Source organism: Oryzias melastigma, linkage group LG8, assembly GCF_002922805.2.
Source record: "Oryzias melastigma strain HK-1 linkage group LG8, ASM292280v2, whole genome shotgun sequence".
In the NCBI taxonomy this organism is placed as follows: domain Eukaryota; kingdom Metazoa; phylum Chordata; class Actinopteri; order Beloniformes; family Adrianichthyidae; genus Oryzias; species Oryzias melastigma.
The window spans coordinates 20,032,980-20,049,879 of record NC_050519.1 but is presented as its reverse complement, the minus strand read 5'-3'; the positions used below and the strand labels follow the sequence as shown (position 1 = coordinate 20,049,879).

At 41.0% G+C, this 16,900-nt stretch overlaps 1 protein-coding gene across 1 annotated transcript in view; it reads left to right on the top strand.

The window, feature by feature from the left end:
- The window catches only part of LOC112145894 (RNA binding protein fox-1 homolog 2), a gene marked incomplete at its 5' end in the record, with an annotated part of 64,675 nt that overhangs the window by 19,057 nt on the left and 28,718 nt on the right, over nucleotides 1-16,900 (top strand). Inside the window, 2 exon segments of the mRNA XM_024271374.1 lie at nucleotides 15,177-15,374; nucleotides 15,909-16,082. Of these exon segments, the coding sequence (XP_024127142.1) occupies nucleotides 15,177-15,374; nucleotides 15,909-16,082 (372 nt within the window).

Below are 16,900 nucleotides of genomic sequence, written 5' to 3'. Positions count from 1 at the left end.
CGCAATGCAGCGAAATCCAGATTCATGTGCAGGTTGAGCTGTAGGCGCTGGATTTGGGGCTGGCTCTTCCTCGTTTTTTTTTTTTTTTCTCAGAACCTTCCTCCAGTGTGATGAAGACAGCTGCAGCAGGGAGATGCAGATCTAGGAGCCTTCCCACGCAGCTAGCTACCTAGCTGTCTTCCGGCTGGCCTACCTACCACTGCTTTTTTGGAACTGACAGGCTGCCACACAATAAATAAATCATCAAAAAAAAGCTGCAATGCAGTGGGGGTCGCATTCGGGTTCTGTACTTTCTGGCAGCCAGTGCGTGGATAGAAGACAGCATCTTCCTCTTTTCCTGCTTCTGGTCTCTCCAGAGGCTTGAAGAAAGAACAACAACAGCAGCTCTCTGACTCCATCCAGAGACAGGGTTAGATGGCTTCATGGAAGTATGGATGCTTTGATGGATAGGAGGCATTGACACTGACGAGGAGGAAAAAGTTTTTTAAAAAAAGGGGCGGGAACAAGACGGAGCAGGAGGAGAAGCAGGACGTGTAACGTGAGTGTGTGAATGACAGACGCAGAGCAAAGACAAGAGAGAGGAGGAGGAAAGCGACTCAAGCTGGCAGGAGGAGAGAGACAGAAAGGCCCAGGAGGGATCTGAGCGGCTGGGCCGCCGAGACGAGGAAGAGTGGCTGAGAGTGACAGGCAGACGAAGCTCGCGTGCTGGAGAAGGACACCGGTGAAGAGGAAGGAGGGGAGCGAACGAGGGAGAAGTTAAACTGCTGAAACAGACGTGAACCGAAGCCATCGTCAGCTCATGGTCCTGGAGCAGAGGCACAGGGGAGGAGGAATAGGAGGAGAACGAGAGGGGGAAGAAGAAAGGAGAAGGAACGAGATAGTGGAGAGCTGGTCAGCAGTTGTTCCTCTAGATCAGACCATGATGGGGCTGTACTACCCAGCTATACTCCCGGTAAGTTCTCCAGCAGTTAACCCCCGTGCAGCGGGTTGTGAAAGTGAAGTACTGATTAGATTTCACGTGTGTGCTTTGGCTTCATGCTGGGCTGGAAGTGGTTTGCTGTTCAGTCTGTTTTCTGTGCTGACTTGGCCCAGGTGAGGCCTTTCTCAAAAAGTTGGCAGAGTTTCAGACCGGGAGCAAAGCTGGTTCCTCTTCTTTTAATCGGTTTTAAGGCTTTGCTCCCCATTCCTGTTGATATGCAGTATTGACACTGTTGGCTAGCGTTGAACGTGTTGTTGTTGTGTTAGCTGGTTGTAGGTTTGGAGATGCACACGTCCCACAATATAGGTCCTACAGTATGGTTGATGTTGAGTGCAAGGCTCATCCAGCATATGGTGGGTGTGTCTGTGCTACTTAAACTGAGAGACAGCCTGAGGATGAGAGCTGCTCTCTGGCTCTGTTCTAGCATGTCCTGCTCTCCGGTCTTGGGCTCCTTTGGGCCTGAGGGCAGGTATTGGGAGTGGGGTAAATGGCAAATTTGAGAATCCAAGAAGACGGCTGCTTTGTGCACGGCTTGTGTTGACATGCAGTTTTTTTTTTCTTGGTACTGCAGCCCTATTCCTATGCTGACTGCAAACAGTGTCACGTTATATTTCATAGTTGTGCGTGTGTCACATCATGTCATGTGCATGGAGGATGGAGGCGGGGGTTTGTCAAGTGATTTAACATTGTCGTCCAAACTGTCCATGTAGTTTAAACTTCATCTGTCCTCCGGATTGAGGGGGACAGGTGCCAAGGCACACTTATCCACCAAACAGACACTTTATTGGCTTCTAGAGCACAACAAACCCAATATACCTTCATGCTTCTGCATAGGACTTTAGGGCTGCTTGTGTCATCAAAAGAAACGCAAACTCTATGGAATACTGAAAAACATGGTTTTTGTTAAAAGATTTCTTAGTTAAGACGATCTTTTTTTTTTCTTTTAAACCAGGCATGCACCTTTGCACCATTATGCAGCTTCATGGCTAACTCATGCAACGCCTGCATTTATGACGACCCTTTTGTATATATTTTTCTCTATGTGGACCTTTTTGATCCAGTCAGACCCTTTGAACCAAGAAATTACTCAAAACTTAGATTTTTTTATTTACAAACATATATTTTATAAGTTATAAATAAAAAAAACTGCAAAGAAATTATGCCTTAGTTTAGGGCTGCAACGATTAGTCGACTAATCGACTAAAATAGTCGATTAGTCGACTAATCGACTAAAATAGTCCATTAAAAAACTCAACAACTAATTTAGTAGTCGATAAGTCATTGCTTTATATTATATGGTGTCAGAGTGTAGTAAAGTTGAACAAAGTTGTGAGCTTTCAGCACTAAAAAATGCACTTTTTTTATATTTGAGTGAGACCAAAACTTAGTTTTTTTGTTAAAAAATAGCTGCTTGTTTCTGTTGCCAAATTTAGCTTACAACATTCACACTAGCATTATCACAGGTAATGCTTTATATCTAGTTTTTAGTTAGTTTATAGCTAATGAAGGTTAAGATGACTGCTTTAAATTCACTTTGTGCGTGACCCGATTAGTAGACTAATGTGAAAAAATAATTAGTGGTTAGTCGACTGTTAAAATAATCGTTTTTGGCAGCTCTACCTTAAGTACAACGACCCTCATGGGTGGGTATGGGCTGACTGCAGACATAAAATGGACAAACCTATGCGGGACATGCAGGTGGTCACATGACATTTTAAGGTTGTAGATCAGGGGTGTCAAACTCAATCGCAGAAGGGGCCAAAATCTAAAACACACCTCAGGTCGCGGGCCGAACAGAATAAGCATTTATTGAAAACACTAAAACAACATTTTTCAAATTTTAAAACCATAATATTTTAACATTACTATGAATGAAAACAGGAATATTATTCCGGATTAAATCAACTTTAGCCTTAAAGGGGCCATACCGTGATTTTCTTAAGCCTATCACAGTGAACTATATCCGTATATATGATCATATATTACATTTGGACCACTAAAAAACAAAACATTTTGAAATATTAGTTATTTTTTTGAGTTTTTTTCCTACCCAGAAGTAAAACAACTCAGTTCCTGAAGCTCCACCTTCTGGCAGACAGCATAGGTTTTTAGAGGATTACTCTTAAATGCATGAATGGATCAAAATACCTCTTTGGGGTTCTTTTTGTAGTGATGAATGAACAGTATAAGGCACTTAAAACCTCAAAAAGTAGAATTTTCATGGTATGGCCCCTTTAAATAACTTTCAATATTTTACTCTCCATAAAAATGTATTTTGTCAAAATCATACAAGTTAGCAATAAGTGCAAGATAACAACATCAGGCCATTAATAACAATAAAATAAAGTGATCTGGATGGCCGGAATTATTTATCCGGAGGACTGGAACCGGCCCCCGGGCCTTGACTTTGACATGTGTCGTATACCATTCAGTGAGCCTGTAGAGATTAAATGTTCAGGCACGTTTTTTTTTCTATGGGCATGCTGCCGGCGTCAAGTTGTAGTGAACACCTATACAACAGGTAAGGGGGAAGTTGGTGAGATGCAGGCGAGTCGTATGCATTTTTCATTTTTTCAACTACCCCCAAACCCTGTGCACTGCACTAGGGGTCTGTTAGTTCAGGTGATAAGTCTGCGCTCCTTAAACATCCCGTGCACACTTTGTGCACACAGCCTGACTGTTAGAAATGTATTTGACGAGTGACGCTTGTGTATCACCTGCAGTAAGGAGTCAGTGCATGCATCTTACCAATGACTAAAATGCAGCGTAAGAACACCGTACAGCAATGTCCCCTGTACGTCATAAGTGCGCGTAGCTTACATTAGAAATACTTCACGATATATTTACCACACACGACAATCGTACAATCATCATTTTCATGCTGTCCATTAAAATGGCTGCAGAAGCCATAAGGGTACTAGACACACCTGCGCCCCCTTAAGATGCGACCACACCTGTCTACGACCCTCCACGGCCCGTACAACCCGAAAACCTGCAAGTGAGTAAGGCATAAGAGATTGATTTCTGTTGGAATGTACACGTTTGGCATCAATGCTTAAAAAGCCTAATATTGGGGTTTTTACTTCAATTCTAATATCTTATCCTCATTTTTCTGTGACTTATATTTTGTGTTTATTATCATCTATCTCTCCCCCTTAAGATTGTTTTAAACCCAAACACAATGCACACCTTCAAGCAGACAGACTCCAAATGGAGGATGGGGGCAGTTAATGGAAGTGCATGAGGGCAGCAGTGTTGGAAGGGAGAATAGCGGGGACACGGGCTCAGTCCTACTATCCTCCTGGAAAATATGTGGCTCTGCTTTTTATGTTGAGGCTCACATCCCTTTTGAATAATAGAAATAGACTCTCCAAAAACGTTGGTGGCACATTTTACCTGGTGGGGGTGTCACAGTCCTGACAGATGATTAACACATAGATGCAGCTTACTGCAGCCTGTCTTTACCTGCTGGGCGCTAAAAGCTTGTTGGCCCTCCGTCTGCAGATATCAGACCCAATCCAGCCAACATAAACCACGGGGAGCAGATGAATTCAGCAGCAGTGCTCTCTAATAAATCTCACTGTTGGGTATTTTGCTTGTTAAAGGTGTTTGAAGCTTCAAATATATGACTGATGAGGACTGCTTTACAAGATGCTTCTCTGTGTGTCTAATGTTAGCATATAAGCATTTCATATTTTAGTGATTTTTTTTTTACGGAAAAGAAATAAAAAAGAAAAAAAAATGAGCCACATTTTGGTGACGGAGCTTTTTTGGACACGCCGTCCGGCTGCACTGAATATTAGTCAGAATGATAAATCAGCTTAGTCAGATGTTTAATTAGCACCACTTAAGTCTTAGCCAAATGTTTTACACTGCAGAGAATCCCAGAGCAGTCCAGGCCTGGTCTCTGTACAGGTCTGACTTTGAAATGTCTCGTCTGAATGCTGCTTTAAAATCCTCCTGCTTTTATTGTCCTGTGCCTGCCTGGATGAGTTGATAAACACTAGAGCCCTCTCAGGTCTGGAGAGTTTGCTGCTCACTTCGTGTTGAAGCCATACGCTCGATCATCATGCCCTGTATGCATCCAGGTGTGAAACAACAACCATATCTAGCCTTAGCCATTATTGTGGCTCCAAGAGATCAGTGGCATTTCTGTTTTCTGACTCTCATATTCATCGCTGCAGCTAGCGACTCACGGCTCAACAAAAACATAAACATGTTACGGCAGACTCTCCGTTTTGTTGCTCTAATGGACTGTGTGAAATGACTCCACCTCAGGGTTAACTGCTTTCACACTGCCCATAAACCTACAATGACATTGTCCGACACTAATGCCGCTCTGCCATTGCCCCGGGCTCTGAGGCTTTATGCAGCAGGATGTGTGAAAGCTCTCCGCATGTCACATGCAGACACAGAGGCTCTGCTCACAGCGTCCAAGCAGATGCAGAGTGGACGGCCTCTAAACACAGGTGTGAACTGAAGACACGGTCAGATCTGATTCCTGGATATCACATTCATATGTGGTCCAGGACAACTGTGCTTCCATTCCTTGAGCTGCATTTAAGGACTTCAGACTCACCTGGTTTTCCCAAGAAATACTATCAGTCATTTTTATTCTGTTCATTTTTAAGCTCTTTCTGCAAACGTGCTACTGTCAGTCTGCAATGCACCAAACTTTCTTTGTTAATCTCATCCACTCTAGATGGGCAACAAGTTGGTTTTAACAACAGACTTCAATTCAAACACTGACAGACAGTCTAATCTATTTCTATAATAAAACATTGTAATGAGAAATAAGTGGAAATACTTTATAGTTTGGTAGGTGGTACAGAAAGATCCCGTGTAAAGCAGTCTAAAGATCTCAGATGAGGAAGTGTTAGGCGATACTTAGATGTTCTGACGGTCAAGTTGAATGCTAAATCCTGGCTAAGCAGTGAGTTGTTACTCATGGATTTAGAGCTGAAGTGCAGATTTTCTCTTCTAAACAGAGAAGATTTAAAATGAAAAAGTATGCTGTTTTAATCTGACTCAAGGAAACAATGGTGTAGTGGTAGGCACTCTAGTTCACAACAACAAGGTTCAAATCCTGGCTGGGTCCTACCTGTGGGGAGTTTGCATGTTCCCTTCATGCATGGAGGGTTTTCTCTGGACACTTCTTAATTGCACCTTAGATTGAGCATGTGTGTTGCCTTTGTGTGGCCCTGCAATGGACTATCCAGAGTGAACACCGCCTTCACCTGACAGTAGGTAGGCTCCAGCAACCCCATGACCCTGAAAGCAGGTTTAGAAGATGGATGGCTTTGTCGAACCATCTTGAACAAGTTAAGCCGAGCTGGGTTAGGCTTGCTTTGTTGTTGGAGGGGCAGAGTGTAATGTGGAACATCTGAGCAGTGGGAAAATGTGTGCTGCACGTACAGGTGCACATATGGATGGTAAGCAGTAAAGTTACTGTTTATAGAGAGCACATGTTTGAGCATTTTTCCTTACGGAACGGTCGAACATAAAATATGTAGAGATTTTCAGTTTCTTGCTGATATGCACATTTGAAGCTGTTTCATTCAGGGTTCTGCAGCCTTAAACAACCAAAACTCCAAAACCCAATAGGGTTTGTCACCATGTATTTAGAAAAAAAACACATCTAAATATATATATATATATATATGGCATCTCTTTAATCTAAAAATAAAAATGACTACATTTGCGAAGTATCTAATACTAAATAACATGTATATACAAAAGGGCTTGTCAGCTGGGACAAGGAAGTGAAGATCTTCATGGACAGAACTTCCTCCAAAATCCTGATTCTTTCTCCTTCCAGTTCACCAAAGACTCTTTTAGCTAATTCTCCAATGTTTATTGACTGGGCTGTGATCAAACATTCAATCATTGGTTTCTCAGAGTTCTTGATAAAATAATCAAAGCTAACATCAAAATGCTCTTTCATTGATTTACAATCCTTTCCAACTGCGGTCAAATGAGCCGCCGTTCACATTTCCGTGGTCACATCAAGAAGCTCCGTGGAGTCTGGTGGAGATTTTCCAGCGTTCTCAGTCCTGCTACCGTAAGTATTGGATGAAACTCACACCAAAAATCCAGTGATGCTGATTTGACCACAGAAATGTGAACGGCGGCTCATTTGACTGCAGTCAATGTGAAGATACCATCTTCTCTTCTCCAGAACCTGAACTAGACACTAGGAACAGATGAGGGTTTAGTGCATGTGCAGCAGAGCTGTTGATGGAAAGAAGATCATTCATTCAGACAGAGTCTGTCCAAGACAGTTTGATTGATTTAAAAGGTGAAATACTCGGAAATGCAAAAACAAAAGGATTGCTTATTACATTTGTTCTCTTTCATAAGAAAAATGCCACACAGACATGTTAAAAACTCAAAAAACAGGATTTTTATTGGAGGGGGCTTTAAACACTTCAAGCTTGCAGCTAATGATGGTGAAAATGTGTGTTTTACATTTAGTTTAAGCATGATCCGATAAGTCAACTTTTAAAATAATCGTTTGTGGCAGCCCTAATATACAAATATGTGTTTTATGGATGTGAGCTGGCCATTGTCTGCATCAAAATAAAAAACAGAATTCTTTAAACTTATTTTTAATTAAAAAAAAATTGTATGTTTTGCTCTTATGCTGGAGCACACACTCATAAACAGCAAACTTTAAAATTCAATAATTTTTAGTGACAATACACCTTGTTTATTCAAAGTAATATATTTCAAAGCCAACAAAGTCACAGTGAAAGGATAAAAGAGCAGCAGGTTGGTCTCGATTTGTTTTTTTTGTTATATTTTTGCCTTAAAATCAGAAGCGTTTTTGCATAGAATCAGTAGAAGATTGCAGTTCGGCTATCAGAGCTGTAGTTCTGGAGAGACACCAGTCACTTTTCTCTTCCTATCAGCAGTTTTACTCTTGACAAGTGATCACACAGTATTGAGCTTTGCTCTGCCCGATGGAAAGACATTCCACTGAGAGGTAAACTGCTATGAAAACCACAGAAGTGGTGCAGTTGAGCCCATAGTGTCTGCAGTACTGTATCTCCTAGGTTACCCACTGCATGCTAAACAGCAGAGCAACACTGTACTTGTACACACTGCAGCAGGAGGCTGTTCATGTTCAAAAATAATCAATGAAAACTAACCCATCATGCTGCAGCTAAATCACAATTACAATAGCAATCTTCTCTGTTAAAAAAGTTCATTAAAACATGTATTAGATTTAGATATTTAAATAAATGTGAGCACAGATGAGACAATGTTGTACATTCAGAAACAAAATAACGTTAATAAACAAAAAAAAACAGTCTTACGTTTATATTCAACAAGTAAATATTTAATTAATGGAAACCTACTTAGATTTATTTTACCTGTATTCATTCAAGCTGTTAGTTTAATTAGTTAGAAATGCCTGATTAGGAAATGTCTCCATGTTGTAGTGTATATTTTCTTCATTTATACTGTTCTGGAGATGTTAACAACACTTTTCTTCTAATAAAAGATACATTTTTTAGCACTCTTTGATTTTCAATCTTTTATTTTACATTTCAGATTAGTAGCTGCATCCTTGAATTAGTTCAGCTATTGCATATTTAAGCATTTTGTCAGAAAAAGCAGCAGAGATCCGAGATGTGTATTAGCTTGATATTCAGGGCGCCCTGCCTGAGGTGAGGCAGAGTGTTTCAAAGAGGGTTGTCCCTGTGATTATGCTAATATTTCTGATGTTGATGATGATCAGAGTTGTCAATAAGCGTTGAGCTGCATGTCACAGATCTCAGCAGGGCCACAAAAGCTGCTGACACTGACTGACAGCATCAGATTAGCAGGAAGTGGAGCTGGGAACAAATTGCCAGAGCTGTGAGTTTCTTGGTTGCGACTTTCACATATGGTTGTTGCGGCAGAATGATCAGCCTCGCCGCACCTTTTCGGGATAGAAGTCAGAGGACAGAAGGTGGAAGATCTTTTGGTTTGTCGCTCTCAGCCTGCAGCAGAGGAAGGCACGGGACACAATTAACCTGAGAGTGTAGGAGGGGTTGTTTAATTAGTGCAGCCTGTGAGGTCGGTGGGATGTCGATGTCATGATCAAAGTGTGTGTGTGTGAATCTGACTTTTTACTTTGTTTTGACTGCAAACTTCTGAGCTAACGTCTCTGTTAGTCATCCAGGAGGGAAATATACAGACTTTAGTAGTTGTTTAGTGTCTGCAGCTTTTGATGCTACTATAAACTCTGGTTGTTCAGCATGGTGGCATGCGGAGCACTGATCTGTGCTAGACTTCTTGGTTTAAGTTTTTGACAATATGACCACATAATTTGCATAAATGTTTGTGCATTTAGTGGAGGACAGAGAGCTGAAAAATAATGTTTCTGATTTGAAAGCTATGAATGGTTTACTAAAGAAAATAATTATGTCAATATAATGATTTTCATTTTGCTAACCATCTCAAGTTTTTATGCATTCATGACCAACATGATAAACCCTCCATGTGGTGTTATATTTGTTTTAAAAAATTGATGCATTTACGTTTGTGCTGCATTTTTTTGGTTTGTTTTTTGAAGAACTAGCCAGTGGCGGTGTCGTGCACGCACGTCATTTGCCATTTGCAACCAAAAAAAACTTGAAATGTCACGCTGACACGGAGCAGTGGACATCTCCGGCTTTGATTGCAGCTGGAAGCGTTGCTGTGCAGGAACTGACCCGCCTTTGAGCCTTTACAGGCTGTTTGTGTTTGGGATGTGGGAGGGGCCAGAGGCAGCCCCCTCTGCTGCTTTTCCAGAGGATTAAGAAGTTTAAGGAATTTAAGTCTGCAACCTTTTTCAGCATAATTAAAAAAGAAGATATCTAAGATTTGTTGCTTTAAACAAAAGACGGTAATAAGTTGGCGAAGCTGACACTAACGGTTAATGTTTTAATGGACTCTTTGATGTGGATTCATTGCTCAGATTGTGAACTTTAACCCCAACTTTGTGGATTGTTTCTGGGTCTGGTGTCTTGCTATGAACCATGGGACCATTTCTGTGCCTTGTTTGATTTACACAGGTAGAAAGGAGCCTCTTCTGCACAACCATACAAGGATATGGCTGTGTGCTTTGATAGACACTGTAGTGCAGTAGAAGCTTTGAGCTTCTTGAGGAGTAAGTGCTGGTGGTTTTAAAAGGGGGAAAAAAATGCCCTCTGGCTTTCATCATGCGTGGCAGGCAAAGCTATGGCCAGGGAAGGGAAAAAGGCTGGGTGGTGGAGGGGGGTAAAGACAAGCATGCTCACTGGAACCACAGGAAAAGAAAATAGATGGATAGCAGAGGGAGAGGAGCCTATACGTACAATCGCATATTTCTGTCTACACCCAGACAAAGTTGCAGACAGCACACATTTCCACTGGAAAAAATTGTCATGAATTTATGTGATTGATGAGTTAGAGCAGCTTCGCCACGTGGCTGTTTGTTCTGCCTGTGCGGCTGCTCCGTGCTTTACTTACTTGGGTGGTTGAAGGCTGAAGTCATCACACAGTTTGTCGCTTGGAAGGATTTGCATTTAAAAAAAGGCCCCTTTTTGCCCTCATCCTCTGTGCGTTTGTAAAAAAACGGGCTCCCTTAAGGTAATTCAGCATTTTAGTAATCGCACAAGTCAAGAGGACATCAAATTCTATAACAAGGCTTTACGTTGTAATAAGAGCTTACTTACCAAAGAGCTTTACTCAGATGTTTTAAAGTACTTTTATTTTTTTAAAACTTAGTCACAACTCAGTCTGGAAAGTTTGTCCTCAGACCACATGGAACTCAGAAAGATTGCCTCATTATTTCCCATAATCCCCAGTTCCTTCCGATTACGTCTCCCTTTCATTTTTCCATCATTTCGTTTTTCCGTTGCCCCGTTTCCTTGTTTGACTGTACGCTGCTGCCATGTAGGGCAGTGTGGCTTCCTAACAGAGCGGGAATGCCTGTGTTAACTTTAGCCTGCAACTCTTCATGTGGTTTCCTCCCTCTGTGATGATGCAGCTTCTTAAAATCTTCAGTTGCAAAAAATATATTAAAAAATATATGATTTCTACAAAAATATTGACTGTCATTTTTAGCAACATAGCTGCACTTGTAACGATCTCACTCTTTTGTACTATCAGAGAAGTAGAATCAGCCTTATGTATGGGATACCCCATCTTTGTATAACATTTTTTATTTAGACTTTAAGACCCACTACCATGAACATGTTTTTGGTGTTTTTAACATGTTCTAGTAGTATTTCTTTCTTCAATTTTTTGTGATTCAGGAGCAGACAAAAGATGCTGTTTGAAAAATATAATATTTGTTACATTGAAAATACGCTGGATGGGCCAAAGCTCCCTGCTCCGCCCCATTCTTATGCATCCACTTGCAGACATCTTTGTTTTCCTCGTCTGAGCTCAAATCTGGTTTAAACTGTACGGCTGGATAACTCTGATATCGCTCGCCATTTTTGTTGTACCACTCATGTTAGGTTGGGGGTGTGAGAGGCTGTAAGCTAGTGGTGGGGGGAAAAAATCAATCGATTTTGATCCACAAGCGATTCTGAATCGTTTTATGAATTTTAAATAATTGATAATGGAATAATTCATATGTTTTAAAGTAAAAGTAACAAGCAGAACTAAATACAGAGCATTTTTCACTCTGACATTTTTGAATAGCACGCAAACATGGCTGACCTTCCATATCTCGTCATCCGACCGGCCAGGTCACTTAAAGCGACCGTTTGGAAGCATTTGGGCTTTCATAGTGTTGAGGATCAATTGGATTAAAATCATGCAGTGTGTAAATTATGTCACACCAAAATAAAACATGTAGTGAGTACAACAAATTTACAAAATCACAATGTGCGCTTAGCTAGACACTATTTAGTTTGATGCGAGTCAAAGAGCGTTTCATTAAAGCTGATCTAATGATAAAATTATCTTATTTAAGGTTGTTGAGTTCAGGGAATATTTTTCCCCTTTGATGCTTTGAAAGATTTTTAATTATGTCACACCAAAATATTTTTCATGTTCTCAGTAAAAGTTTATTGATCCGGTTTTTACTTAAAAATGCTCTTTGGTGGAGAAAAGTCAGTCATATTGGTCTATCGTCTTGTAGTAAAGAGAAAAAATAAAAAATGGATATCTGGGATGCATTGATAATTGTTTCTTAATCAAATCGTTTCTTCTCGAATCGTAATCGTATCGTGAGGTCCCTCCAGATTTGCACGCCTGCTGTAAGCTCTCAGTTATGGGTGACAGGAAGGGGGGGCGGGATTACTCTGTGGAGTAAAGATGATCAGAGTGAGTCTTTAATGGGTTGAATTGAGGGTAGGTTCCCAACTGAAACTAATAAAAGTGTAAATATCTGGATAGCGGTTAAAACCCCAACACCTTGTGCTAGAACGGTTCCATATATAGAACTGTGGGAGTTCTTCTTAACCAACACACTTTTTGCATTTTTATGTACATTTTGGCCCTTTTTGCCATACAAACAATCGTCTTTGTCTCAGCCTTTCGTCAACTGGTGAAGAAAAAAAAGAAAAAAACCTGGAGAAATCATTCAGAAATTGTCCATATTTTGTTCTCTTCATTGAAGAGCGTAGAGCGCAGTGTTTATTTATTTGTGATAACAGAATCCCACTTAATAAACCAATACTTGACATTTAATGACGTCAATATTTAAAGTAATTATAAAATAAACTAAGAAATCCTGTCATTTATTGTATCGGAAACATTTTGTTAGCTATGGTAAAAATGTTTTACATCTACATATAAAAGGTCTAATTACAATTAAATTATAACAAGAATTTTTAGTAGAGAAAATTAAAATAATTGGCTTGGATAAGTGGCAGCACAGTATTTATCATTTTTCTCTTCACAAATATTTATAAATAAAAAACAAATCACTGTCTGCATCAGCTGGCTTTGGAATCATATTATTGTGAAAGCAGCAAAAACAGAAGGCTGTGATGGCAGGTCGCCGTTTTTCTAACGCTCCTTAAACCTTAAAGCCCAGACACTCGCTCTCAGTAATGATGCGTAGTGTCGGCAGCAGTGGATAAGACTCAACCTAATCAGTAAATCTGGTCACATCGCACGGAAGCCCATCAATTATCCTGAACAGTATCAGACGGGGCGTCTTATTTTAATAGGAAAACACCACAGGCAGAGTCTGCACCTTTTCCCTGAGATGATGTTAAATTTATCAACTGGAAACTGATCAAACATTCAGGGCTGGATTTCACTGCTGAGATAAAAAATTCATTTCTGATTTGTTCCATTTCTTTGTCTAAATTCTGTAATAAACAGTTTTCTCATGACTGGTTATTTAAACTGAGTAAAAATTGAACTTTTGTTAACAAAATGATGAACTCTAAAATAACAAGAAGATCTGCTTTTTGCCTGAAAAGTCAAATAAATCGTTTTAAATAAATAGTTGCATAAACTTGACAAGTCTTTACTGTGTTTTGTTAGTAAAGGTTAATTAGATTTTGATCGTTTGTTTGTTGTTTTCTTAAACCAAGCCCTACAAACATCTGACACTTTTGGAGCGCAGCATGTGGGACTTGATGTTTTTCTGCTGACGGTGCAAAAAGGGCTAATTTTGCTGCAGCCACGCCCGGTGTGTCTGAGACTTTAGAGAACAAATGCCTCTAAATAAAATCACGCCTCAAAATACAGCAAAAGTACATCTTTTTATCACACTTGTCTGTCCACTCTTCTCCTCAGTTCAACATCTGAGTTAGGAATATACCCCCCTCCCCTTATGAAGCATTTTCAAGCTCCAACATGCTACGATCACACATGTCTTAACAAGTGTGAACTCAAAGAAGACCCAAAAAAGCAGTTTTTATTTCTGGATTATCTCTATTTCTCACTGAACGAGGCTCTAGCGCTTGCTTGTTTGTTCTCAGCAGGTGACAAAGCCATATTTCATGCAGACTACAATCTCCCGTCGCACTCACTCCCAACGAGCTGCACAATCTTTCCTCATTAAGCCGTACCACAATCACAGTTGTAGCCTGCCAGATCCACCGATTCTTCCCTTTTTTTCTTTCTTTTTTTTTGCATTACTCGGCCCTCTTTGATGCCTGCTCTGTCAGTCAGGCTCAATCCCCAGCAGCTCTGTGTGCTGCAGATGGGCCGCTCAGCCTCAGCTGCCTGTTTGCAGCGAGGACGGCCACTGCAGAGGAGCAGCGAGCTGGAAGGCTTTAGGATTAGAGAGCGTAAGAGCCCATTTGCTTTGCGGCATTTTAGTTACTCTGTCTAATTAAAAAGATTGTCTGGAGACGGCGTGTCTCTAGGCGTCACCCATCTCAGAAGCGGGCCTTGGCAGAGTCCAAAGCAGCGGTTGTTGGTGAGTGTCAGGTTGGAGCGCTGCACCAAAAATCTGTTTTTAGACTGAAAGATAGGCGATGATTTATTTTACACTGCATTGCTGCGCTGAAATCTACCTTAAGTTTATTTTTCACCTTTAAAATAATAAAAACAATGTCTCAAACACAGAAATATAGAATATATTATTATGAAAAAATTATATTCCAATTTAAGAGAAATATTGTTTCATCTTCTCTGCATCTGAACTTTTTCTGCTTTGTCTTCATGGCCAAAGGTTTAAGAAAAAAACAAAAGGAGGCGAGCGATAGTGCAGACTCGCCACACATAAAGGAGAAAACGCTGGATCAGGATCCAGAGTCCTGACCAAAAAGCTGCAACACCTCAGGCAGAACCCGCCCCAACTCATTTCACCTTTAGTGTGCATTACGTGTTCAAAGGGTCGTCCACAAGCGCTGAAATAGGTGTTCACACCATGCTGCTGGAAGCTGTGAACACGCCACGCTCAACTTCCTGCCGTTTTCATCTCCATCTGTGTCGGCCGATCCCAAAAGCATCTTTGCATGTCAAAGTGTGTATCAAATTTTGTGAGTCTTAATAATAGATGGGTTTGCTGTAAATATTTCATGGTTGGCTGACTGAAAACACATGCCTGTCAGAGATATGGAGGTAGAGCGGAGGGAGGGGGGACCATACACAGAACGAGGGGAGTGACTGAGAGCGAGAGTGAAACGTGATAGGAAGAATTTTTTTAACCCCCTCATTGTGGCTCCGTCGCCACGCCGCATTCGCTGCAGAAAAACACTCCCCGAGAACAAATGCTAATGTGCCTCCATCTCTCCTTCCCTCTGCCCCCCGTCGGTTGGCGCCACAGGGCTCGCAGGATTCGACTGGAGGACAGGAGGCTCTGGTAGCTCCACCCTTCGCAACCTTCCCTCCTCCGCCCCCGCCTCAAAACGGGCTGCCAGGAGCGGAGTTTGGCCCGGGGGCCATGTTTGGTGCTGGGGGCCAAGGAGCAGCTGAGCTAGGGGTTGGTGCTAATGGAGCCGCCACCACACCCAACAGCAACAATGTAAGCACTACTTTGTGGTATCATTATACCTTTTTTTGTAATTTAAACTCAATTTAAAGAAAAAATGTTTGTATTTCAGGTTGGTGCATTTATTGTTACTCCTTTGATTTCAATTATTAGACTTTTATTGAAACTTTTATGTGAATTTTTCCTGCATTAATTAGAATGCAACTCTTTCATATCTATTTTAAACATTTTAAAAGGCCTACAGATGCCAGATGAAGACGCCATCAGCTGCAGCTCCTACAACTGCTCAGTGATGTTTACCAGCAAATCGTTGGCATTACACTTCCAAAAAAACAGCTTTCAAATGATGTTTTACTGCATAAACCTGCTTTCAGAAGGTCATTTAAATGTTCAATCTGGCACGTATCTCAACTTTTCCAGCTCACATTTTGGCTAACTTTTCACAAAAAACACGTCATTAAATTTCTGCAGGGATTTCTGTTTTTATTTACTTGATTGTATTTTGCTTTGATGTAAACACTAATCCCAACCTTCCATTTTCATTCTGTCTTTTTCAAAAAAAAAAAGGCAAAGACAGAGGAGGTGCCCCAGGGTGAGGCGGGTGTACAGTGTGCTGCAGGAGGAACAGGAGCGGGAGGCTCCGCCGGAGACTCCTCGGAGGCCAAAGGGACCCCAAAACGCCTCCATGTCTCAAACATCCCCTTCCGCTTTCGGGATCCAGACCTGAGGCAGATGTTCGGGGTAAGAGTCCTGGAATGGTGTGGTACCTCGTGTTTTTTAGCTGCATCAATAAATCAAGATGACATCGTTGGTGCTGTGCAGGGGGGGGTGTGGCTCCCCCAGAACGGTCAATCTTAAAAATAAATAAATAAATAAATAAAATAGAAACATTTTTAAGGTATAGAGGCTGAGAGTTTCTTTAGCATGATTAACAAAAGAGGAAAAACAACAAGGAAGCAAGGCTGAAATCAAAGTGTGTGCAGCAAGGAGCAGTCTTTTGTGTAGTAGTGACCCCTAGTGTATGACTGTAACTACTGCTGTTATAGACCTGCAATGAGCAAAGCACTCCTGACAAACTATGGCGTCAAATTTCTGTCAAAAATTGTGTGCTGGAGCATAAGTGTTCTCATGAGTTCATTCTCCTGCGCGTGCAGCGTAAAAACAAACTCGTGAGAGCGTGAAGCTCAGTGCTCCACTCCTGCGCCTCCTCTCAAAAGCAGCTTTTAGGAGGTGCTATTATGACTATTAGGAGGCAGCAGGTCAATTTTCCCTCTGACCACTCTCAGTGCTACTCAAGCATGACTTGTGATTGGTCAATTTTATAAGAAAAAATGATAAAAGCTTTGGTGATTCAAACTCCTTACTTTTCTTTTTTAATCGATGCCTTTATGAATGGATGGGCATTTTTTCCCTGATTTTTGAGAAAGCAGAAAACAATCTCAGAAAAATACAGAAATGGTATACACGTTTCCCAACATGATGATGACAATTAACTAAATTTCAATTTATATATACATATATTAGGGCTGTCAGATTTGTCGCGTTAAAAACGCATTAAT